Raw genomic sequence first — 27,755 nt, 5'->3', positions numbered from 1 at the left:
ACAGGCTTTCTCTAGCTGCGGCGAGTGGGGGCTACTCTTCATTGCGGTGTGCAGGCTTCTCACTGTGGTGGCTTCTCTTGTTGTGAAGCACAGGCTCTAGGCATGCGGGCTTCAGTAGCTGTGGCACGTGGGCTCAGTAGTTGTGGCTCACGGGCTCTAGAGCGCAGGCTCAGTAGTTGTGGTGCATGGGCCTAGTTGCTCCACGGCATGTAGGATCTTCCCGGACCATGACTCAAACCCGTGTCCCCTGCATTGGCAGGTGGATTCTTAACCACTGCACCACCAGGGAAGTCCTTGAGTCATTTTTATAACTAAATGGTTGGACATGTTTCTTTAGGATTGCTTAGCGCCAGAGAAACTATATAGCACTGCTATTTTCATCAACTTAGGAAGCTATAAAAATATCCTCAGCATCTTTCAAACATTCAACATTTATTAAAATAGTATTTTGTCATTAATGAGAAGAATTTGATGTTAATAAGAATCATAAAGCAATCAAATTCTTTCCATTTTATGCATGTGTGATTCATACTGTTTAGTAATAGGGAACCCTTAAATACATACTAATAAATAAATATGTAAAGTATATGATTAGCTATATTACACAAAAGTTTAAAGAGTAAATATTAATGCTTAATGAATTTTCTCCTCCAAGAGATAAATGAGCTACCCAGATATATGAATTCATGATTTACAATAAATCACAATGGCCTAAATCTTATTAAATTACATCTGTTAAGACACATACAAAGTTAAATTATAATGCAAACACCTTAAAACAAATGTATTCCTTGTAATACCATTCCAGCAATTAGTATACATATTTGATTATAAAAAGCCAAGAAACTTCTAAATTGTTCTAAATTTATATTTGAATTATTCATTTTTAACATACTGTTAATTTTCCTTAAAATATGTTACTCTCATATTTCCCCACTAAAAAAGAAACAAAAATTTCATAGTTGTTTAACATAATAGAAAAACAACCATCTGGTATTTGGCTGGAGTATTTATTTATGATCATCTTAGTTATATTTTCATGGTGATGTTCTACTTTGCACGGTAATATTTTGAAGACAGACAGTATCTGTTAATCATGTCTCTGACCTAAAACACCAGAATTCTTTCATATGCAACCAGGTTAAGTGGTTTATTATTTTTTTTAATTTTTTATGTATGTATGGCTGCTTTGGGTCTTCCTTGCTGCATGTGGGCTTTCTCTGGTTGTGGCGAGTGGGGGCTACTCTTCATTGGTGTGCATGGGCTTCTCATTGCAGTGGCTTCTCTTGTTGAGGAGCACAGGCTTCAGTGGTTGTGACACGCGGGCTTCAGTAGTTGTGGCTCGTGGGCTCAGTAGTTGTGGCTCACAGGCTCTAGAGCGCAGGCTCAGTAGTTGTGGTGCACGGGCTTAGTTGCTCCGAGGCATGTGGGATCCTCCTGGACCAGGGCTTGAACCAGTGTCCTCTGCGTTGGCAGACGGATTTTTAACCACTGCGCCACCAGCGAAGTCCCAGGTTAAGTGATTTATAAAGTATGATTATAACTTCAAACTAATCACAAAATACAATTACTTTTTAAAAGCATTCCAATTGATATAAAAATGTTAAAATAAGGGATCTATAAAATGCCTCTGAGTGCTAATTTCTACTATTCTATGAAATGTCTCTTTTCTTAACACACTAAAACAGTGTGAGGAAGAGAGTCACAGGGATAATATATAAAATGTAGAGAGAGAGAGAGAGACAGAGTCCATCAGAGACAACTGAGAATCACCTGATCATATCTGTAACACATCACAGATACATTTAAAAAATTTTCTCCTTGCCATGACCTGTGAATGAAGATAGACTCCAAAACATATTTCAGGCATTCATTTATAATCTTAAACTCTGGCAACCTTTTACCAGAAAACATTATCTTCAGGGAAAGATCTTTTCAGGGCAAACATTATCTTCATCATCACCCACGTCATCAGATGAAAATTAATTAACTGCACAAAACAGATTTTTGAATCAAATGTAGGTTTTCACTGGCAATGAATATATGACTATCTTCATACAAAGGAGAAGTATTTCCTCTCAACAAGCTAAAACAATAAGTGGTATGTGAACTGCTGGTTGAAAGGTAGAGGCACTGGTAATCATTATTTCCCCTTGTTTGTTCAGGCCCTTCCAACAAAACAAACAACCTTTTTGTGATTGGATTGACATGGTGTTAACAATGCATTTAATGCCCAAATCAGTATGAATACAGGTAAAGCTCTCACTAATACCAGTACCAGGATGTTAAAGCCACCTATTTTCTAAGCAGCCAAAAAAAAAAAGAAAGAAAGAAGACAGAGCTTTCCCTCCTTTGACAAATAAGCTAGTATGCTACTATTCACCAAGCACATCAGATAATAACCTTGTGTATGACTTTGAATGCCATATGTTAATACTGATCTACTATACCTGCTGTTTTTTCAGCAATTTGAGCTTCTGTTGCTTTTTCTTGGAGTTCCAGTTTAAGCTTTAGTTTTCTCTGTTCTTTATCTTCTTTAGTCAGTTTTTCTTGAAGCTAAAACACATTGAAAAAAACATAGATTCTTACTAATAAATTTCTTGCACAAATATACTTAATCCCAAAGATAATTTTTGCTTTTCTCTAGACCCTTATAGAATAACTGTATTAACTTACTGAATACATAACTCCAGGGGAAAAAAAAATGTAAGGTTTTAAGATATTTTATAAAATATTACCTGAAATGACATAGAAATTATAAAAACATTTTAATATACACTTAATTTATGTGTGTGTATAGGCAAATGAAATTAAAGAAGGAACAACATTATTATTAAAAATAACTACTGCAGCAAAAAGCAATCTGATCCATTCTTTTGTCTTAAAGCAAAAGACTTGGAAGGGACTATCATAATAAAATAATGGGTAGCACAAATTATAGCTTCTTAGTAATTCTAATATTTTGAAACAAAATTAATTAAGATAATAATCTTAATATTTGATACAAATCTCCCTTTGAGAATGCTATGCCATCATATTCCATTTAAATTGGCATTGGCACCTGGCTCATAATTGGCATGTAATAAACAGCTGGTAAATGAAAATACAGAAAATATCTCAGGCTTTCATACAGGATCCCTCCAAATGTTTTCTTTTTAATTTCTCCCTCCGTTTATGTCATTTGTGCTGTTTTCCGTCAGACATGATCAACATTCTTAACAACATGCTTCAGTTTGATTAGGTCAAACAACTAGAATATTAGAATCAGAAAAGTATGTAGAGGTTAAAAAAAAGAAAAAGAAGGCAAGCATAGAAAGTGAACATTATTTAATAACATTATTTAAAGCTCAAAGGAATGTAACTAGAAAAAGAGTCAGAAAAGATAAAACATGACATGACAAATTGGATTGGACAAAATGTAGCAGTATAAGATAACACAAGGTAAATGACAATATTTCCAAGCCTTGCTACTTTAAAGTTTACATATATTATTGAGGTGAAATACAGGGCACAGATACTACTAAAAAAAAGAAAAAAAAGTTAAGAAAGTAACATGAAATCAATGAAGTAAAATTTGAATTTTTTAGGTACCACACATCTATGAAAAAGGAAGTGATATTGCAAGCCACCAAGGCAGGAAACCAAAGAAATTGCTTTTCACAGCTCATGTCTCAACTCAAATCACACTGTGAATGGCATGGTATGGCAACAGCATAAAGCTACTGTTAAAGGATTAAAGTACACAATAAAACTGAATTATGATGAGTGACAAAGCAAACTTAGAAGGTCAACAGCTAAAAGTATACTGTACAATCATCAGACTTTCTATATTGTACCTTTTTATTGCTTGCTTTGAGAATGTCCAGTTCTTTGAGAAGCAATGCTATTGTCTCCTCTTCATTTAAGTCTGAAGTAACTTGACAAGGAATCATACATTTGTAATGTAAATCATTATTTCTATGTTCCATAATGCTGTAATAAAGAAAACTATTAAAACAATATACATATAATTTCAACTATATAGGATCTATACATTTTACACTTCAAATGGGGGAAACATTTAATTTTAACAGTAAGTATGTAAAGTTACTTAATTTAAATTTTTTCTTGTTATGCACTATTAAGAAAATACTATGGATGAAAAAGACTAAACATTGCAATTTCACAGAGGTGCTAATATACAATATATCACAGCGGTGCTAATATATCAATTTCACAGGGAGAGCTAAATCTGTGAAAAGCATTTAGTAATGTCTAGAGATTCATGGTTCAGTATACTTAAAGATCGCAGTTTTTAAGGGCTTGTGAATATTAATTCAATTTGTACTTCTTGTCAGGACTCTAGATACATTTCTTACTTTTCTGAAAATGGGAACAATAAATATTCTTTCATTATAATTGACAGAATATCATATTTTCATTATTAAATTCGTAACATTAAAAATGAAAACTTATTCCTGTAACATTTAAGCAAAAAAAAATTTGTACAATGTGTATGCTATTTGAGAACAATATTAACTTGTTAGCAAGTACTATAAAGGAAGGGAAGGGAAAAGAGATGACTTTAGCCTAATCTCTATTATTTACTTTTCCCATGTGATTATAAAGTTTATCACCTCTTCATTCATCCCTACTCCCCAAAAATGTACTCCAAACTGCGCTTTGATAAGAATATAACTGATTGCCAAGAAAGTGGAACATATTAATATATCTACTTCATTATATATTAATATTCATTAATATAGCTATTTCATAATTTTTAAGTAAATAGAAATAGCTATTCCTATGTAAAACTCCGTTAAAAAGTATTCCATAAAATATGATTTTTGTCTGGACTGAAAACATAATATTTATATTTCAATATAATTATAAATTATATTAGTTTGAGAATCTTTAAATTTAGCAGTATTTTCATAGTACATGACTAATTATCAAAGTGCTTTTCTCCCATAGGTAAAAGTCACAGGTGTCAAAATTCAAATCCCTTCATGAAATAGGTAGCTACATAAAGTGAATGGGTAGAAACTACAGAATGCAAAATAATAAGGAAGGTAAATGGGAGAGTAGACAACCCTTCTAAAAGCATTCAAATTCATTTAAATGAAGAAGAGTGCTGACCAAAATCAAATCATATCTTTGGGCTTATTTTGTCTTGGAGCTGCCAGGTTATGGCTCTGATGAATAATATCCCATTTAATATCAACTTAATAGCTATTTCCAGATCCTTAATGAAAGGTCACTTAAAATAATATTCAACAAAAAAATATAAAACCTCATGACCTTCATTCAAACTCACCTTGTGCTTTTTCACTCAGTGATTTAGATACATTATATCAATGTAATGAAAATAGTAGAAGACTCTAGTATTAGATTCCTCAAATTCTAATAAGTTAATGATATGTCAAATTTAGGCCACATCAAAAAGAAGAAAGGGAGGGACAGAGAGAGGGAGGAAGGAAGGAAGAGTTCTCCCAATTCTTACTTTCTAAATCTAAGGCTGCTAGCACTCACTTGGACTTTTCTGTAGTGCAGTAAGCTGTCTCATCACCTAGATGAGGACTGATGACTTGAAAATTCCTTGATCTCTGCTCTGGCAATTCTATGCCCTCATAAGTAGCTTCATTAACTAATTCATTGGATTTCTGATGCATGCTTCCCTTAGAATTCACAGGCAGTTGCTCATCTAGCTGTGTACTTTTATTTCTCCCCGTGGTCTCTTGTTCAAGATAACCATGGGTTACGTCTGCATTTAAAACAAAACAAAAACATGAGATATGAAACACCATCATTACATATTAAATCAATCAAATGAATATTTTTGTGGAAATAAGAGCTCTCACAGCTTTAAACATGCACTTACTAACCTTACTCCTATTGTTATCAGATAAACATGTACAGGGTGATTTTGTCACAAATATTTCCATTTCCACAGTCAGTGGGCATTTAGGACAGTGGTTTACAACCTTAAGTGCACATCAGCTGAGGATTTTTAAAAAATCCTCAAGCTCAGGCCACATCTTCTACTAATTAAATCAAAATCTCTGGGAGTGATCACATGATTCCAGTATACAATCAAGGGTGGGAACCACTGACTTAGAGGTTATTATTTTCTACATTAACTTTTCTTTCCTAGATTTTGAAAAATAGGATGCAATAAGTTAACTGATTACAGTGAAATGATAATGTGCATGGAGTTTGGGTATTGGCCTGAGTTAAAATTCTGGCTTTGCCAAGCACATAGCTTTGGGGAAATTACTTCACCCTTCCATACCTCAGATTCTGGTTTGCAAAATGGACACATAATAGTACTTACTTGAGTTGTTGTAAGGATTAACTGAATTAAGAATTAATGAATGCAAAGTGCCTGGCCTAGTGTTTGGCACGTCAATCAATGTTAGCTATTATTTTTGTAATCATCATCATATAAAAATGGAAATAATACAAGGAGAATTATTTTTACCTTCCATTTTATCAGATATGTATTATACATTAGAGAATATTTTGTAATGCCTGGCTATCTCATAAATATTAGTTATTTTAAGCTGTAACTAGTAAATAATAGCTATTTCAAAGGAAGAGTGTACATCTGATGTTATAGTGAAATTCTGGGGAGAAAATGACACACAAGCAAGTGCACAAAACAAACTCTTTTAACCAGTAAATCAGATCAACAGGCACAAATACTGATTGTAACTAGGACTTTATTATTTCCAACAGAAATAATTCTTCAACTTTTAAAAGCAGGTGAATCTCACCTACTTGTTGATGATGCCTTCTTTAACTTGCCGAACTTAAAATCCCTTTGAGGCAGAAGAAGAGTAGTTTTAGAATAAAAACAAATGGGAAACATAAATAAGGTACTCATTCTTTAAGAAGAAATTCTTTGCTTACATATATGCTGAAATTAGGTAGAGCCAGTCATAAACTGGCTCTAAATAATAAATAAAATAATAAGATATTATCTTATTGGTGGCTGAATGCTAGATCAGAAACCATTCGTTTTTGGTCAATTACTCTCTATTTCCCCGTGTTTGTGGGAATAAACTGGGAGAAAGTGCTATCATAATTACATACTGTGATATATCTATGAAATTTCATTATATTTTGTTTTAAACTTTAACAAATATGGTATCTGAAGATTATTTGTTGGTTCTTGACATTTCAAAACACTTAATTTGCTTTAGATGTTCATCATGCTACTTTTCTAGAATAGGCTGGTATTAGTACCCCCAAATCTGAATGAGGTATTATAAAATTTTATAAATGGACACTAAGGAATACCACTATCATTAACAGGCCATGCTCTTTTTTAACACTAACATATAACTTTATAGGCAATTCAAAGAAAGAAATTATAAATAGTTATGGAAAACAGTATCAAAATAACAAAAATTGTCTCCAGGGGCATATCAGAAGGTAACTATTAGGCTCTATGCTATTCTCCAGTTTATGAGGTACAAAGATTCTTCAGAAGGTAAAAGGATAAGCCAAGGAGCATTGCCAGCTAGAAAAAGCCCCTAGTTCCCCATGACAACACCTTATCAATTGCTTCAGAATCTTAAGTCTTGACTCTGTGACCTGTTTTTGAGACCAAACTTACCATTATCTGCAACTTGTCCCATGTTTTCACCTCTGTATTTCTGGGTCTAGTGCAGCATCTCTCTTCTTTCAGTTTTTTATTTCTAACCTGTGAGTGCTTACTTTACCCCATCCCTGATATCTATATTGCTATTTGGTTACTAGATTTATAGCTCTCTTTCTCACTTCAGCTTACCTAATGTCAAATTTCATGATCCCTGAACTCTTGGTAAATCACTGCCTTTTAACCTGTGACTGTACTATATTCTCCAAACTGAGAGCAGACATGGAACCTTCTCAATAAGAGGGCTCTTTACTGATCCCTCCTGGATCCTACTAATTATAACCCCCTGAAGTATTATCAAAATAAACTCATCAAGTTCTAACACACTTCTGGATTTTAATTTTAAATGTTTAATATTTTTGAAGAATTCATACTGTATGATTTGGCTCTGTTTCTGGATGTTTCTATCCTTGCTCTGTAGCAAAAGCTTTTAGATTCCTAACTGAAACTGTTCACCAGATATCTGGAACCTGCTCTACAACTATCCATACTCTTCCACTGAGAATTTAATTTTACTTTAGAGTAAACAAAGCTGATTTATAAAATTTTCCTTCCAGTCTTTTTTTTTTTTTTTTTTGGACCAACTGTTTTAGCAAATATTGCTTAAATCCTCTGAATGCTCTCAATACTCTTCTACTCTGCCATATTGCATTACCCGATATCAGAATTTGATCATTTCTATAGAAAGTTTGATGCCCTCAATTTATTTATTTATTCATTAATTTAATAATAATCCATGGAAATGCTGCAGTGTGATATGTCCTGTGATAAGTACTGGGAAAACAAAGATGGGTAAGAAACAGATTCTTCCCTCAAGGACTCTACAGTAAGAGAAGGAAGACAAACTGATCTAGTAATTTGAATACAATGTACTAAGGAGTATGCTAGGGCTACAGAGACCACAAAAAAAAACATGCTAGACATCCTGATGCTCTACTGGAAGATTCGGAGAAGATTTCACAACGGCATTTGTTCCAAAACAGGACAAGCAGAAATATGCAAAGTAATGAACTGTCAAAGAGTTTGAGCTTGGTGAAGTAAAGAGAAAGTTGACAGACTATAAGAATAAGAGAACAGGAAGAATGAGTACAGAAGAGAAGAAATAGCTTTAGGAAAAACACAAAGACATTTGTTGTTCTGAAAGGACAAGATGCTATAGTTGAGTGAAAACTTGTAAAATGAGTAACACTGTAAAGACAAATTCCAAGATGTGGTAGATCTGGGAATGTGTTGATTAAATAGACTGATGATGAAGGTACTTGGAGAGGAGGAAGTCAAGGTATCAGGGTACAGGGAGTGCCACCTTTCAAGAAACTGAAGTCATTCAGAAAAATGGCAAGAAATGGAGAGGAGAAATGAAAGACAAATGCAAAAGACTTCACTGACTGCATAAACATGCTAAAGAAGACAGAGCCAGATGAGAAAGCTAACTGATGTTAGTTAACAGTCATTTCTTTCTACCTTTTTACTTTGAAATAATTCCAGTCTTATAAAAAAGTTGCAAAAATAGTACAATGAATTACTGTACACCCTTCATCCAGATTCCTCAATGTTAACATTTTACCATGCTTGCTTTATTATTTATTCTATGTCTGTCTACCTACACATACATAATTTTTTCTGAAACATTTGAGAGTAAGTTGCTGGCATGATACACTTCGACTTTTCAAGTCAAATTTTAAGATACTGCTGTATCATACTTCATTTTACCAAATTTTCTTTATCTTATTCACAGCTCAACTTAAATTCAGAGAATACGATAGTATTTAGTTACTCTAACTCAGTCTTCAATTATTTTTCCTAAACTCTCCAGCCCCAGAAGAAGGACTTCTATCAAGTGATAACAGGATGATGCCACTAAAAGCTTTAGTTGAGATGCTGTATTACCCCATCACTTGAAAGAAAATTGCATTAGAAATATACCAGTAAAATGCAACAAAAAGTGAAGTTATAGGTCTGTTTCATACACTATTCGAATAGAAAGATAAGATAAATGTTTTAAAGAACAATTCACTTCTGATTCAAATTCATCTCTAGGCAGATGAAAGTTTAAAACTATTCTATTGATTGCTCTCTATCTCTCTCATATGGTTTGAAACGGAAACTCTATAACTTTCTTTAGTAATTTGCTTCAGTGTTGAATCAATGTCATTGTTAATTGTTCCATCATTATGACTAACAGAATTAATACTATTTAAATTCATTTCTCCATAGGAACTTATAGAATAAGTTATTAATCTCTTCTTCATAATTCATAAGTCTATGAAATCGAACTTTCTTTTCTCAAATAACAGGAAATTTTTTATGACAACTATCAATCCCTTTATTTATTTGCTCTTCTGCAGGCACACTGCATTATTTGAACATAAGAATTTTAACCACTTCAAACCAAATATATTCCCCAATTTTTGCTATTATTATTTAATGCTATCACTGCCATGTAAACCTATCCTGTGACCATTTGAAAATGATGTTATGGAAGATTATTACTCACTATTCCTCAAATGCCACCTACTGCTATTGTTAGAGACAGTTTATTCATCTGGGCAAAGTGGGTAAATTTAGTAAAGATTTTTTAGAATCCTAATACTTAATACATGTGCCTAGGCCAGCTGTATTATATGCTTTGAAGACCCTGTATCTCCCTAGTGACTTTCATACTGTTTCCAATGGATCATTTTCATGATCTAACAAATTCTCCCTTTACTCCTGGAGGTATTACTATTGTCAACTATCCCAATGTTAGCGTTGCTACTAAATTCTCAGTTCCTTAGTCTAGAAAATTAACAGCATTATACTATTTCCTAACCTAGTAAAGAAAGCTTTAGGATCCCTTTTGAGTTCAATTCTCCAGACAATTATACATTAATGTCAGTTAAACTGATTGAATTGAATTAATTGAATATACTCAGTTAAATTGATGCTACCCAAGAAATCATAACTCATCGCCAAAAATAACTGTTACTTCACAACTACTATATAGAAGTGAGGAGGTGGCTAGAATCAAATAGGGATTCTTAGAGGCTGGGGAATTTTGTTCTGTCTGGCTTTGTAAATAGTTTGTGACAACTGGTATCTGTGTAAATGGATTTGATGGTCCCCTGAGGGGTCAATACTGTTTACAGAGCTGTTTCTTCAGAGTGGTTGAGCTAGAATTGTCTCTAGGGAATCCTACAGGGGTTACTCAGAATAGCAACATCTCAGGTACCTGAGAGCTCAGTGGCAGAAAAGAGAAAGAGGAATGGAGGTGCTATAGGCAGGTACATTCGAATAAATGGATCTCTCTCCTTCATATGCAGGTGCTACTCAGGGGTACTTGTATCTAAAACGAACCATAAAGGAAGCAATTTGTTAATGTGCTCTCTGACACTTGCTAACATAATTGGTCACCACTTCTTTACACTCTATCTTTTCTTTTTTTGGAAAGGTTATTACTTATATCGTAGCATCTGATTTTATAAATAGAAAAAGAACAAAAACCTCACGTTTATTGCTTCTTTTGTATATTGTCTATCACTACATTATATAAAAACATCAAAATGATATGATACTTTCTGCTATTAAATAAGTGTAAATTTGATTTCATGATGGAAGTACTATAGTAGTCCCATATTTTAAACAAATGTCTTTTTTTCAATGGTTAAGAATTTTTCTAAGCAAACATTAGTTTCAACACAGTATCAGCTAGTTGCTCCTAACCAATTCCTTAACTGACTTACACGTAGATTATCTATCTGTATGTGTGTATAAATATTCTTTATTCCCTTTACTAAATATTTCCGACTATTTGCTTCCTTTATGCGTGTGTGGCAGTTAGTTTTCCACATAGATGCATATATGGGTTTTTCCATCCCCAAACATAAAAGAAGGACATCAGAAACTTTTGCCATATCATAGTGGTTCCACTTAGTATGAGTGAGTACAAGAGCAAAGTTTAGACCTTCCAAGTAGAATACTGGTGTATTTAGAGTTTCCAAGCAGAACCACAGTGCATGGGCTCTGAAGACTGACTGCAGAGTTTGAATTCTGGCTCTACCACACAGCTGTATGACCTTTACCAAATTACTAAACCTCTCATCAATTTCCCTATCAGTAAAAAGCACATAATAAAAGCACCTACCTCAAAAGGTTATTATGAGCATTAAATTATTTAAATTGTATAATCTCTTGGAAAAGTGTCAGTACAGAATACACACTCAATAAATGTTAGCTATTATTATTTGCAAGAATCTACTTAGCTAAAAGTAAAATATTTTCTTATTAAAATGTAATAAGAATAAATAAAATATAGTAAGAAAAAGTTTTCTTATTAAAATAGCAGAAGACATGAACATGGAAAATAAATAAAATGTTACTTCATTCAATGAAAAACATACAAAAAAGAGAAAATACTTAAGGTTAAAACTTGTAGTTAATACATAATGGTTTAATAAAGTTTGTATAAGATTATAAAACTAACAAATTACAAAAGTAACAGAACTTCAAAATTCAGAAATCCTGACACTAATCTAAAGAAAGATCCTGAAAGAAAATTCAATCTCATAGAAAGAAAATTCAGAGTATATTTCTGTAAACTCAATCCAATGGCAGGAAAATAAGAAATTTAAATAACATGTTTCTGTAACATAATTTGAACACTACCATATTGGCACATGATATTAGATATGATCAGGATCATAGCTAGTAGACCACAGGTACTTATCCTACAGAGATTCTAATTTAGGAGTCGCAAGAAATTAGGTAACTTTTGGATCCTTGGCTTAAAATATGCAAACTTGTTACCTGGATACTGTATACTCTCTCAGGGGGTTTTCAATTTATTTTTCGGCTTGACCAGCCATAAGAAGAAGAAGAAAAAAAGTACTATAACTTTCATTTTCATTGTTCTGTATTCTCATTGCTCACATTTCAAGCATCCAAAACTACATATAGCCATTGGCTGTTACGTTGAAAAGCACAGATACAGAGTTTTATGTGATTCTGATAAGGTGTATTATATATATTGAAGGAAAGTCAAAAACATGTGATGGGGGAGAGCATGGATATAGCTATAAGATTTTGAAATAAGGCTTGATAAAGGTTTGTTAACCTGGAAAATTATGCAAGCTGTGAATGTCAATAATTTATTCATTTGGACATGAATTCAAAATAAACTATATCCTTTACATTCCCATACATGGTTGTATCTCTAAATAAACATGTCAAAAAGAACTGGTAAGGTTATTTCATCTGTGATTAAGACAATTCAAAGGCTTAGTGTACCATGTTACAAATTATCCACTGACTAGTCATAGAAATCACTTTACTGAAACTTTGTTATTTGTTTTATTACTAAAAAACTAAAGTGGTGGTACTACACCAAATTTTTATAAGTTTTTGTTTGTTTCAAGTCTGAAATAGTCATGAACACATCAATATTCATTCAACACACTTCTGTGCAAGAACTGTTCTATTGTAACATTTCAGCTTCTAAATTTTAACGTCTTTCATCAAATGAAGGCCATGAGCACAGTATAATAGTGTAATTGCCTAAACCTTACACTGCCTAACTTATGAACATATTGCATAAATTAAAGCTTTGTAAAAATTCTTTCACCCTATTTAAACCATTGCAAATATCATTTAAGCTAAAATGATTGTGAAAACTATCCTAAAATTAGATTAACTAGCACAACAGTACTCTTTATTCTCTTTTTTCCCCAATGATATGAACTATTTGGCTACTTACTATATATTTCTAACCTTTTCAATTTTCCTGTTATAAGAATAATTTATATAAAGTAATTAAAAATATGAATCAACTAGGTAAGTCTTAAATTTCTACCACTGCAAGTAAAACAGGTTTCATAATTATATATTTTTTGTTTACTAAGTAAGAACACATACTAATTATCTATGAATTCAACAATTCCATAAACCATTTATGGAAGGTAACTTTTCCAATAACAATTGTAAAGAGAGAAAAAAAACTATTTTTTTATATGTGCCTTTCATTTTATTTAAGAACATTTTTAGATTTGGAAAACAAAACAGAAGAATCACCAGTCAGATACCAAGTGGAAATCACTGAAACACAATGTTAGTTCTAATGGATGGATGATTGTATTTGGTCTTTTGAAACTTTGAAGTATAGGTAAGTCTTGATCACACAAATTAATAAATCCTAAAGCTGGAGTTAACAATAACCATTACACCCAAATTCTGCAGCTTAGCCCAGCCAATTTTTCAAAAGGTCAGGTTGTGAACTGGAGAAGATCAGGGAGGTCCACCGCATAGCTTTGTTGCCAGGCATCTCTCGTCTGGATTGTTGCAGGCATTTATTAGTATTCGTCAGCAGACTCAACAGAGCAAACAAGAAATTCAAGCACGAATAATAAAATGAAATGCTGCTATATAACCCTTTGTCATTCAGCAAATATGGGACTTTTTAGCTACATTGTTCCTAAACCTGGGTTACTACTTTAATTTTTCTCCCCAGTGCTGACTGAATGAGTATGCATGTGTGTTAAATGCAGAGCTCCCCTAACAACTGCAGGACTGCCATTTAATCTGTTGGTAGATGGACCATTTCCTGTGGGAACCCAAGCTATGATTTCCAGATCCACCAAATAAATCTCAGATTAAGATTCCAAATGAAACCTGCCTTTGGCAGATAAAAAATGTCAAGATGGATATAAACAGTAAAATTATAAATTATCTAGGTGTTGCATGACAAACCAATGTTCAATTTTTTTTTGTTGACATGTGCCTAGATATCAAAACTATATGAGACATTCATCAAATGTCACACTTTCATAATATTGGAGGCATCATTAAAACTGTTTGACTAAGGACCTCAAAGTGTTTAAGCAGTAGCTCAAAAGTATATTTGTGCAAAGTAGAAGAATAAATTTACATATCAGCAGCAGCTCATAAGGGATGGGTAAATATTCTGTTTATCTCTCATTGTAATTCAGGTTACTTTAAATACAAGGTTTTAGGAAATCATTATAGTCTATATGGCATCATTACATAACTTTCTATGCAAATGATGTATGTTTTATTCAAATTCACCATTTGTTTTGGGGGGAGGGAACAAAAGGAAAAGGAAGGGACTCTCATTTTATTAATCAGCTGTGACTATTATACTAGTGCCTTGTTAGTTGCACCATAGCATCATCAGCTCCTTGTTAGTAGCATTTTTTAACTTTTAAAAGCAGCATTGAAAACCTGAGACAAAAAAAGCCTAAGTAAAAAAAAAGAAAAAATTATAATGTTTTCGTTTCAAGTGACTCTGGGGAGAGGCAGAGATCTTTAAAAAAGAAAAAGGTAACGAAAGACCAATATAGAACCTATTAGAGACCAATGGCCTATTAAAAATGCAGAGGAAGCCTCTGATGCTAGTCTCTACTGCATTCTCAGGAGATCAAGGACTTCCTTTTTAATGAAAATTTTTGTTTTGTCTTTGCTCTTCTTACCTGGACTAATGCAGCACTATCCTGGTGTTAAAATATACTGGTTGATTATAAAATATAGGCAATCAAGGTTTCTGAAAGGAAAAAATCAGATTTGCTAAACTGAAATCATTATTTTTTTTTAACTTTGAACTCTTAAAAGCAATTGAATAAAAGGTTTCAGTGACTTCAAATTCTGCAACATTTGGTTTCTTGATGAAGATTCAGAATTCATCTAATCTACTTAAAATGGGAATTTTTTCAAATTGTAAATTCTCTACACTTATTTTAATCTGTGGAAAGGATACAGAATATTATACATTCCATATTCCAAATGTTAGAATTTATATACAAGCCTGAATGCTTCAGGACGATGTATTTGTCCTGCTTTTCCTATCATATTTCCTCCAATGTGTGTTGCTGGTTCAAGGAAACTAAGGCTAAATAAACCCTACCCATCCTAATCTGTTAGGGATCAACATTAACCTGAAAATTCTGAACAGAAGGGGTAAAACTTTAAAAAACAGGATATTAATTAAGGAAGGAAATAAGGTATTTTGTGCTTAACTTTGATTATATTTCTATATTAAAATGCTCAAAATCAAAGAATGTTACTATGTTTTAGAGTACATCAAATTACCTTAAGTACAGCCAGTGAAACTATTAAAAAGGATATGATTTTTAATTTAAAAAATATTTAATTAGCAAAAACTAACATATTCAGTAACTATACAAGTATAATTTTATCATTGTGAACTGATCACTTTTAACTTTTCATCCACTAGCACCCTGATTTTAAAGTACCAAAAAGTTTCAATATGTGAAGACAAAAATCACCCAAAAAATAAAGTCCAAATAGAATTTTCTAAAATAATTACTTTTACCTTACATCTTGTCAGCACAATTATTCCATGCGACAAAAATTATCACTTTTACCCAAAAGCTACAGATTAGAATATTTTTAATTCAATCATTCATTCAGACTATGAAATAATCTATGTAACCAATTTCAAAATTTTATAGCCTGATTTGTTCTAAATTTGTTTTTCATTCCCCAAGAAAAAACAAAAAACAGAAAAGGCAAAACACAAAGAAAATTTGTATCCGAAACTTCTTCCCAAAATATAATAATGTCTTACACGATAGGTTGTTTTGATTAAAACACACTTACATACATGTACTAAAACCCCAAATTTTTAACTACCAGATTTATTTATAACCAAAAATAGTAAATGTAGTCACATCAGTCCTATTCTACAAACAGCCAGACAGCCTGAATCAACTGTGTAAATGGTCATAAATTCAGTCTATACACCACTGTATACTGATTCAGATCTACAAAATCAACAAAATGCCAATGCACACTCAGGACTTTACAGTAATCACGCTAAAGGTGACAAATGCAGCTACTATGGAGACCATAATAATCATCTTAAATATGATACACTGAAATTTGAATTTCTAGAAAATTTAAGATTCAATAATATTATATTGAGATTTGTGTCGTAACTATGTGGTCCAGGAAGTGCTCTGGCATGAAAGGGCCATAACCAGAAATGGATGAGGACTTTTATCAAAGAGCTCAGAAACTTAAGAATGGAGAACTTACAACAAAGCAAAAAACTTTTGAAAAATTCAAGTAACTTTTCTATTTCAAAAAAATATATTTATATTTTCATGGCCACAAACAAATTTAAAAGAGCTTATTAAAAGTAGAATTGAGTTTCCTTAAACCAAAGAAATAGTCACAAGCTGTACAAAGAGAGGATCATATAGCATAGCAATGGAGAAGCAGTCCTATTAAAAAAAGAAATTTACCATTTTTCATGCTTATTCTTCTTAGTAATTGTCATTTTTATAAAATGAAGGACCAAAGGTGTAGGAAGAATTCCACGTGAAGAGTGTAGCCTGAACTGACCTACCTAAAACACTCTAAATTTAGTAAAAACAAACAAAAAAAGAAATAAAGAAAGACTCCTATTATCTCCCAAACTTTTCCCTTATTAAGAATTTATGGGCAGGTTCATCGACTGTAGCAAAGGTACCACTCCAGTGAGGGATGCTGACAGTGGGGGAAGCTGTGCTTGTGTGGGGTTATGAAGTAGGGGTATAATGGGAACTGTGTACTTCATGTTCAATTTTGCCGTGAACCTAAAACTGCTCTACAAAATAAAGTCTTTTTAAAAAACTGCCAAAATATAAAAGTAAAAAATATTTATGGCATAAATTCATAAATGTGAATTACTCATATCAGAAATGATGAGTCTCAAAACACAGTTTTTAACAAACTTCATAACCAGCTAGAAAACTAAGTTGCCCTTATAAAAGTTTTTTGGTTTTCCATTACATTTTCTTAATGAGGCCAAGAGTCAGGACAGAATCATTCATATCAAGCTTAAAAAACAGACACCCAGAATCTCATTTATTTTGTAAACTTATTTTAAAAAAAAGAAATTAATTTTTTCTAAAACAGTATAACCTCCATCATGCTTTTAAGGATAGCCTTAGCATTTCCTCTGGAAATGAATCAATCCTTGTTGGCTCACTGCCAGTAGTCCTAAAACTACTCTCTCAAATATTCTGGATGGTCATGTGTAAGAAACTACCAGTACTCCATTAAGTTAGGTCCTATGGAGAGAAATAGTAAATTTAAGCAGACCTCGATACGCTCTTTTTTTAACCCTTCTATGGCAAAATGAAAATTAAAAATGTATTCTTAAATTCACACTTGCCAAAAGGAAAAGGCACATTGTGTGATATCACTAGTCTGAAGATTTTTATTGCAATTGGGATTTCAATACAGACAAAATTAGATTTTACACTAAATGAATATTAACTGATTTTACATTCTATTCTACAAAATATAAATATAGTAAATACAAACTATGCTACTTAAAAGAAATCAAGTTTCTGATATTGAGGACATTATATCTGAAGAAAATAAACTTCCTATAAAACTAATAATAACCGTTTCAAATACTAGTATTTATGTTTCTTAATAATTTTGAAACTTTTTTGTAGACCTACCTTTCACAGCTGGATGGAATAACAATGACAACAACCACCACTTATCTAGGCCATGTAAAATACTTCAACAATCTATTTTTTTATAAACATCTATAAAAACCATTATCACCACCACACTATTGAAAATAATTACTCTGGTATGTGAAACCCATATTAAATAAACTCGTTTCCTGTTTCAGGTATTGTAGTAGGGCTTTTACATACACAATCTCTAATCTTCAAAATGCTCCTAAAGGAAGTATCTGCCTATTCCACACACAAGAAAACCATAGCTTAAAAATAATTACAAAACTTCCACCCAAGTCCAGGTAGGTAGTAAATAGAAGATTGAAAAATTAAAACCCAGGTCTATCTAGTTCCAAAACCTATATTCTTTCTACTATAACATTTCACTGAAATTATTAAATGCATTAGTTCTCCAGTGCAATTTTCCTTTAAATTTAAACAAATAAAAATAAAATTAACAAACAAAAAAAAATTGTGTTACTCATTCAGGGAAAATATACCATTACTTACTAGAAAGCCAATTATTAAATACAATTCAAATCCTATAATTCAATACAGAATGACTAATTATGTATATATTTTCAAAACCTTGAATTTCAAGGAGGGTCTAATCATAATGTCTAGGGAATCATTTTTTTTCTACCAGCTATCTCGCTGATAGAAATGGATGTCCATTCTATGCAAGTTGCCATTTCCTTCCTGTCTGCTTTAAAATAAAATAGTTTATGAAGATGATATGAGATTCCATAATTTTTGTCATAATGATCAAAGACATTTAAAAGCATCCTAGTTGTTTTCCCATGGTATTTCTATATATGTCTACTCTTATAAAATGCTTGCAAATCATGCAATAGTTTTAGATGTAATTCAATTACAGAACAATATATGGGCAAAAAGTAAAAAGAACACATACTTTGTGAAAAGAGAGAAAGATAAATGAACCAATAATAAAAGAGGTTGATGGTGGCACACAGGTTCCAACTGCCAAGCAAAAATAAATAGTATTCTGACTCAAGAAGAAACTAACAAACCACTTGTAAGTTACCTTTTGCTACGTTTTAGTTCTAGTTATTTTGTTTGATAGAAAAACCAAAAAAATCATGGAAACAAGATCATATCCTCTTTAGAAATAAAAACAGTTGCTTTTTACTTAAATCAGCAAGATAAGATTTTTAAAAATATTTGCTAGCCTCCAATAAACTGCAACATGTAAGAAATCTATTGACATAAGCAGTTCTAGAAGGTTTTTCATCTCTCAAGTTTCAAATGAGTTGATGATTTAGAATCATGCTCACTTTTTAAGCTTAAAATAGTTTAAAAACATATGATTCATATCTAAATTGAGATAATACATAAGTGAAAATAACTACTCTGTGTATAAAACACACATTAAATATAATTTCCTAAAATAATAAACCTAACAATAATATTAAAGAAACTCATAAAATTGAAAGGTTTTTGTCTAAAGCTTCTTCAAGCTGTATGATTCCTACCATTTCTTACCCTCAATTGGTAAGAAATATTTAAAACATAGCAAACAATGTTTAATTTGGGTAGGCACAGTAACCTTCTTTAACCTTTCTTAGGGAACACTGACCCCTAAAGGTTTTAAATTTAAATAAGTTTCACAATATTCTAAATTTAACTGGCATCCAGACCTCATTTTTACCTATATTATTGTAGGTATGTATACTTATGGCAGACATGTTTATTCATAAATAATACTTAAACTATTTCCAGTGGACTGTTGTGTACTATAAAACAATTAAACCATGTTTCTGCTAATTTAATAAAAATCACCAAAATTTAAGAGCTATCCAGAAATTTATCATACTATTCCAAATAATTACTTGTAAGAGATTTCTGACCCCCATGAGTTTTTTCTTACATAGTTAAATAAATAATAAGTAAATGCTAAAAAAGGCTAAACAATCATGTAATAAACTGACTCTTTCTGAGGGTTAACTTTGCATATGTCCTTTGTGCCATTTCATTTTTTTTCTTAAAAAGCAGGGGAAAAAAAAGAATGCTGAAAAACAGAAAGCTCTCATGAAAGGACAAAACATCATTTACTTCTTAAGAAGCCAGAGGATGTTACCAATGCTTGCTTGACAACACATGTTTACTCACTCACCTATTGCTTTCATCAACCTAAAATTTCATTCATTCAGGATTTTTTTTTAACTACCTAAAGAAACCTAGACAGTTTGTAGATGTCTTCACTCATCCTACCTACCAACCTCAGCTTTACATTTTCTAAACTGAGAATAATGACAAAAACTGAGAAAAATGTAATCGTTTTACCTGTTAACATTATTTACCTCATACTCTTTGACATCAAATATTTCAGCAATGTTTCTAAAATAAAGCTAGGAAAAGAATAACCATTTCAGCACTCCTTATAATAAAACTTCTAAGATGATGCAAAGTGTAATAAAAGTTTTTAATTAGCTCCATTTCCTTAAAAAAATAAGATAACTTTAAATAAAAATAACTATTTACAAGAACAGCCTATGAATATTTGTAAGATAGAGCTTTGAAGTAATCTGTGCTTTATGAAAAATCCCATGAACCCTGATATCAAAGAAATAACCATGTGAGATTTTACTGTTTAAACATATCACTTATCACAAAACTAAAAGATACTACATTTACCTGTTTAACTTTATTCGTTAATAATGTTTCATTAATAGGCCCTTTATATAAAGGAATGTCTTATTCCTATTTCCAATGTCCAAAAAATGTCTGTAAAAATGCAAATTTTCTTAATGATGTTTCAGTCACGTCTGTGCCTCCTGCAAACTATTTATGCATCTGTCTTTAGCCCTAAAATCTTCCTTTCCATAAGTGTCCTACAGCAGCTAGGACAGCTTAGAGCAGCCTCAGCAGCTCCGTTCCTTAACATCTTTCCTGGTTATTTTACATTTACGAGAAGTATTTCCTCTATAGCCCCTATTCTTTAGATATATTAAAAATAATTCCTTTGGCTCCTTAAAGATCCTTTTGTCTATAATGTGAACGACATGGCTTTCATAGCAATGCGGCCTCTGAATAGGAAACATAAGCAACAGGGGCATCATTATTTACTTCCTCTTTTCTTATTTTGTACATATATTGAGTAAGAACTGCTCTGAGTTCTTCAAAAGAAGAGTGTTTGCTTGCTTATTTGCATAAATGAGTAAAAACAACTACAACAAATCAGTTTTCGGCTTCACACCAATACATCCTTATCACAAACTTGAATATAAAGAGTAGACTAAAATTAAGTGCCCCAAAATCCATTCACTAAAGCTATTAACTTTGCATTAAAAACCTTTAACTACGTTACTCAGGTATTACTTGCTATTTCTTTATACACAATGCAATCAGTTACCTGGATTCTAAACTCATAACAAGTAGCCTAGAATCACAAATAAGAGGAGAAATGTTGCTAATGGTAGGCATAAGCAACAAGAAAATTTATAATAGCGTAGAAATCAAAAACAAACGCAGAAATCAAAAAAGGTATACTCAGTACAGCATCTTTCTATTCCTCAAAAGAATGTGTAGCTATTAACTGATTTAGTTTAATGATGATAGAACAGTTCCCCAAAATGGCCTTTAACCTTCTGAAAAAGGTAACAGTGTGGTTGATAAATGGTAAAGAAAAAGCCCTGTTGAAGGAGGGGGAATCAAAAGAGAGAGATGTGTGCAATGTTTTGGTAATAATTCTATTTTTTTTTAATTTAGAGGAAATAAAAACGATGAACATAAAGGCCAAAGTCTTCAATTATATGTAATACTATATTCAGAATGATTTGTTTTCCAAGGATTTCAGATTTGCAACTGTATCCAGATTTAGTGTAAAAGACTTCAATTAAAAACCTAACATTTTTTAAACCTGTCTTTATGGCCCTCTCTCTACCTTGCTCTATACATAGACAGATGTGCTCTACTTACCTACCTACGTACCCATCCATCCATCCATCCCTCCATCCACCCATCCACCATTTCTCCCCTTTTCAGGCCATCTCTCAGTCTGCCTGCCTTTCAAACTGTATTTCTGTCTGACTGTTCTCTCCCTCTGCCTGTGCATATCTGTGTGCATCCTTTTCTCTGTTTCTCTCGTTGTCTCTGACTCTGTTTTCATGTCTCTGTCTCTGTTTCAAAGTACCTTCTTCTGCCTCCCTCTGCACATCTCTGTAAGTCTCTGTGGCCCTGACTCTCCAGGGAGAGTCCTCCTCTGACTCCGTTTCTTTGTGGGTGTCTCCGGGTGTGTCTTTTGGTGTGCATGTGTCTCTGTGCCTGTGTGTGTCTTGGTCTGTTTCTCTGTGTATATGTGTCTCCCTCTCCATATATGTTTGTCTCTCTCTGTATATGTGTGTACCTTCCATGTCTCTCTAACTTTGTGTCTCTTTCTGAGTGTGTCTGCATGTACACCTGTGCCCTCTATCTCAGTGTGTCTCTTCCCCATCTCCCTCTCCCTCTCCCTCCCTCTCTCTGTCTCTCTCACTCACTGTATGTCTCTGTCTCCTTCTCACCATGTTTCTCTCACTCTGGTATCTCTCCTTCTCTGTGAGTCTCAGTATGTGTGTCTCTTTCTGTGTGTATCTATGCATGTGTATCTTTCTCTGTGTGTGTGCCTCTGTATATGTGTCTGTGTCTTTCTCAATGAGTTTAGTATCTCCCTCCTGTGTCTGTGTCTCCTTTCTCTGTTTGTGTTTCTTTCTCTGAGTATACCTCTCTGTATTCATTTCTCTACCATTCGTTCTCTCAATCTCCTCCATCACTTTGTGTGTGTTTCTCTCTCCCTGTGTGTCTGCTTTCCTTTTTTCTCTCAATATCTCTTGCTCTGTGTGTGTCCCTTTCTCTGTGTGTGCATGTCTCTTTCTCCATGTGTCTTTGTGTCCCTTTTGCAGAATGTGGGCCTCTTTGTGTGTGCCTCCTTCCTTGCGTGTGTGCATGCGTGTGCACTTGCGCTTGTCTGCCTCTGTCTAATATATTGGTTAGAACAAACACACTTCATTCAGTGCCTTAAACTAGCACAACACCTGGGGTTTGGTATTAATACCTTAAAAGCCCGTACCTTTTGACCAGTCGTCCATCTGTACTCCCGTTCCTGTTTGCTCTGGCAATGTCTCTGGTTTCTGCGCCAAGATTTGAAGCTAAAATAAAGCCAACTCTAGATAAATAAACTTAAAACAATATATCAGAACACACCTAAACCTTACCTTTGTTTAACAGAGAATTTACAGGATAAATGGTTTTCTAAAACATTTATAATAGGACAATTAACTGTGTATTTCAACACATGAAATTAAATCTTTTTTCTCAGAAAAAAGTTCTTTCATTCACACCTATATTTTAGTAAATACAGTTCAGGTTAAGCTTCTAGACATTCTTGCTCCTTTGGTTAGGGAACCATTTAATTTATTTAAGTCTTTCCAACTACAATTTCAACAATTAAAAAAAAATTAAAAATTTACTCTATTTGTCAAATTTCAAATTTGATTTGAATGTATATTTTCATATAAAACGTTTCATACTTGTAAAAGTAATTTTAAATGCTATTCTAATTTTTTAAAAGATTATCATTAACTTGTGGAATTACTGGTATTTCTCTCTTGCATTTGTTTTCATAATAAAAATGATAAAAGCTATGCAAAGTTTGTTTTGGTTTTTTTTTTTTTGCATGCTTTTAAGGAGAATAAAATTAGATTTACCTCACAGCTAGAACTCTGCGTTCTTTAAAAAGTCCTCAAATAAAGCTGTAGTAAGCTTCTCCTTTCCAATTTTCTCTAAATATGTTGATCTGGAGTTGGCAATCTTTTTCTAAGTTCCTCATTTACTTTTGGATTAGTTGAAAATATAGGAAGTTATTAATATCAAAGAAATATGTTCCCGTCAATGAAGCCACTTCCCTCCATATTGCCCAAAAAGGTTAATAATAATTGCGGTCTTTTAATAAGAGATTCATATAGCAAGACATGTAGAAAATACAGCCTTTAATAACCTCTGGAGTATTTTAAAACATGTCTTACAGGTCTTAATGTGCTTAGTAATATACTATTTAAAACCATAATTTTATCCCTCTTCAATATACAGTCACTCTTCCTCATCATTTACCCAGCTAATGAATGCCAGCAATTAGTAAAATGTAATCCCATTGCACAATCATTTTAATGCTTTTAGCACTCAGAAAAGTAAACACCAAATTAATACTGCTCAAGCCATATCAGATCCTAGTTGGAAGCAAGCAATTATAGTTCATCTCCTCAGGTGTAATTAAATGATTGGAATGATTTAGTTCCATAAATGCAAGTTAATTCATAAGCAAGCAACAAATATACTGGGAGTAATTACAAGAAACATTGACAGTCTAAGCAGGGCTAATTCTTTTATGAGACTGATATAGTAAAATGCTGCCCTCTCCTGGGCATATAAGTGAATATTTCAGAGCCAAAAACAAAACATGTCCCCCCAACCGAAAACCTAACTTTTAAAAAGACACTAAAAAAACAAACAAAAAAAACAATAAATCAATTTATCAATTTGATTTCATTCCTTATACAAAAAAATTTAATTTATGGCTTACTGTGATAATTTCTACACACCCTAGTAATTAATGCTTTTTCCATTCAAGTTCTGAATATGAGTCCCAAAACATACCAGGCAATTCTTATAAATCTAATGAAACTAAATCATTCATATATAACACAGACTGCAAGTGAAACTTCTAGTACCCTCTTATACTGCAAGACCAATACCTATATTCTTTCACTGGTAAACCCGAACTGGCATGTTAGAGATAATAACTAAGCTATGCTTTTGTAAGTACTAAAATTTGTAAGAAAAATAATCTCTGATGAATGTAAAACAAAATACTCAGTATTATTTTAACTATACAAAATGGTCTAAAACGAATTGTTTTTAAGGAACTCCTATAACAAAAATAAAAACTAGAGCACAGGTATAATATCATTACAAGCACATTCTAAAACATAAAGAGGAGCAGGTAGTACACAAAGTAAAACACACCCCAGTTTTACTTAAGCCATTCCCCACTTTTTACTTTCTTAGGCTAACACTCAAAACAAATTTACTTCAACACTACTCGATGCTTATTAACTAAATGTATACAAACTTTCAGAAACGTATTTAGTATACATTTGAGTTATGCTATAATCAGTAAGTCTGTATTAACACATATGTATTTGTAGCACTAAACCTATTCAGAATCATCCCTTTAACTTTCTGCAAAATTGAACATATTCTCAAATATTACCAGTAGCACAACAAATGTTTAATTCTCCAATAAATACAAAAGATACTTGCAGAGGATAATGTTTAACATACCAATATTTTTTGGTGGGGGGAAGGAACATTACTCCTTTCTATTATGCTTTTAAATTCATTAAAATAACCATATTCTAAGTCACGGCCTATGCAAGCTATAAAAATAAAATAAACCAAAATATTAAACAGTCTTGCCACTAAGTTTAAAATGTACAGCACATTTGCTTTGCCCTTGATGTCATAGTCTTATTTTTCAATTCATATCTTGTACACTGTAAGTTAATTGCTTTTGGAAAGTACTTATTATTCATGTAAAAATTAATGTGCCAATGTGTTTAAATCCTCTTAAATGACCATTCATGCATCTTTCTTCTTTAAGTACCAATGAAATCTGTCAAAAGACATCAATGCAAAATGGTCTTAAAGAAAGTTCTAATAGAGATTTTTTTCTGCTAACACAAGATTTTCATATTCACCAACTTTACTTAAATTCCATTAATTTTTTAAGCTACTTTTAATAAATTCACCAAGTAAAATTTTTAGGCCCCGAAGTCTGTCATTTGTGTTCCAGCTGACATTATGAATATTAATAACAGTGTTATCCTGATTAAATAGGCTTCATATGAAATCCCTGTGAATCCTATAGCTCAGACATCTCATTTTTCCAACTCTTTATGAATTTGGATTCAGACATTAAACTGGAAAAATCTTAAAAAACAGATTTAATGGCACATTTGCATATTGTCAAGCAAAAATTAGATGTTCTAATGATTCAAATAATTACAACTTACCCATCTATATATTCTAATAGCACTAGAAGATTTTTGTAAACATCAACATATTTTACACATCTACTCATTATAGGACAAAGGATTAAGACTATTAAAATACTGATTTCTTTCTTTACACTCACCTTAAAGATTTGATATCAAGAACTTTTCAATCAAGAATTATATATTCATATTAAAACAAGTGGGATGATTTTTATAGTAGACATCAGATAAACTAGGCTTCTTAAAGTGCTAAATCATTATATCACAGACAAAATATGTTAACTGCTTTATCATTATTAATGTCACCAGGTTCAAGCAGCAAAATAAAATCTAACTAAACTTCGTTTTTAAGCTGTGTTAGAAAAAATTACCCATGTTAGAAAAGAAAAATAAAATCTTTACTATAGCAGACAGAACATACCATATCAGCATCTGTTAAACTAAAATCTTCTCCATCATAGATTCCTGACCTCATTCCTCCAAGTTGTTTTTAGTTCTCAGAAGAAGTGAAAAAAGGAGAAATGAATAGCCAGGGAAACCACATACCCCCTTCTCTCTCTAAATATACTGGAAACTGAATATATCTACCTAAATTTCCTACTTTCACCCTATTGAAAAACAGCGATTGAAAAAAATTAAACAAACATCTCTATGCTCTCAAACGGGACTTGACTCTCCTTGTTTACTCAGCAGTAAAATACTTGATGAAACAAAATTTGTTCTTTGACTAGTCTAAAATTTCTAATCTGCCTAAAAAATTATAAGTAATTCTGACATTTATCCTTCAAAATTAAACAATGCTTCTTTGATAGAAAGGCATTTAAAGAAGGAATTTCATTCCCCAATGTAACAACACCCAGGATTTTTTAAAACTTATTTAAAATAGGAGATACCCTTCTACCTTCCTCCACAAAAGCCACACATGGGCAAGGTGATTGGCTGACTTTGTTTAATGGCGTTTTTTTTCATAATGCCTCCTTAGTTAATCACAAATTTGTGTAATGTGAATCCAAAGTGTCAAACTAGGCATCATTTATAATACTGCCTCATATCCAACTATATGTAACTCCAATTATATCAAACTATAACCATGCCAAATTTTGGATTTTCTAGATTGAGAAAGGTTGATAATGTCTGCACTGGAATGGTTTCATTAAATGGCCAAAGGAGAGCACTGTATTTCTGAGAGCCAGATATTTTAACATATAACTCAACATATACAACATATGCATATTTTCTACTGCTGGATTTTCATCTTATGAGACAAAAGTCTCTCAAATAGCCACAGTTCCTGGCACATTCTCTCACAAAAAGAATTCCTTTCACATCACAGCCCACTCCCTACCAAGCTCCAGACAACCCAAGTTCCCCACAGCCTGGAAAAGCAAGAAAAGGTTTAGGGAGAAAGGATTAAAAGTAGCCCCATGCAATAGCTATCAAAATTTTAAATGCATATACTATTTGACCCCTCCACTACTAAAAGTCTTTTAAAAATATGTAGAACATATTTGTATGTACAAAGATACACACTGAAGCAGTATTTATTTGTATGAGAAAATACTCATGCTTTAGTCATACTGAACTTCTTTCTGTTCTTGA

General features: G+C 32.4%; 1 protein-coding gene across 11 annotated transcripts in view; it reads right to left on the bottom strand.

The window, feature by feature from the left end:
- The window catches only part of MIPOL1 (mirror-image polydactyly 1), a 336,113-nt gene that overhangs the window by 256,012 nt on the left and 52,346 nt on the right, over positions 1-27,755 (bottom strand). For 3 of the 11 annotated variants that reach the window (XM_057543809.1, XM_057543808.1, XM_028166080.2), the window contains exons 1-5: positions 26,578-26,657; positions 23,174-23,252; positions 5,512-5,743; positions 3,837-3,987; positions 2,451-2,556 (exon numbers count right to left, since the gene is read on the bottom strand). In XM_057543809.1, the coding sequence (XP_057399792.1) occupies positions 2,451-2,556; positions 3,837-3,987; positions 5,512-5,743; positions 23,174-23,252; positions 26,578-26,631 (622 nt within the window). In that variant the 5' untranslated portion in view covers positions 26,632-26,657. Of the gene's footprint in view, positions 1-2,450; positions 2,557-3,836; positions 3,988-5,511; positions 5,744-6,755; positions 6,801-23,173; positions 23,253-26,577; positions 26,658-27,755 lie in introns of those variants that run through there. The other 8 variants (XM_057543812.1, XM_057543811.1, XM_057543813.1 and 5 more) reach the window with 5 other exon arrangements.

Source organism: Balaenoptera acutorostrata, chromosome 3 (genome assembly GCF_949987535.1).
Source record: "Balaenoptera acutorostrata chromosome 3, mBalAcu1.1, whole genome shotgun sequence".
Lineage (NCBI taxonomy): Eukaryota > Metazoa > Chordata > Mammalia > Artiodactyla > Balaenopteridae > Balaenoptera > Balaenoptera acutorostrata.
This window is presented reverse-complemented; position numbering and strand designations above follow the sequence as displayed.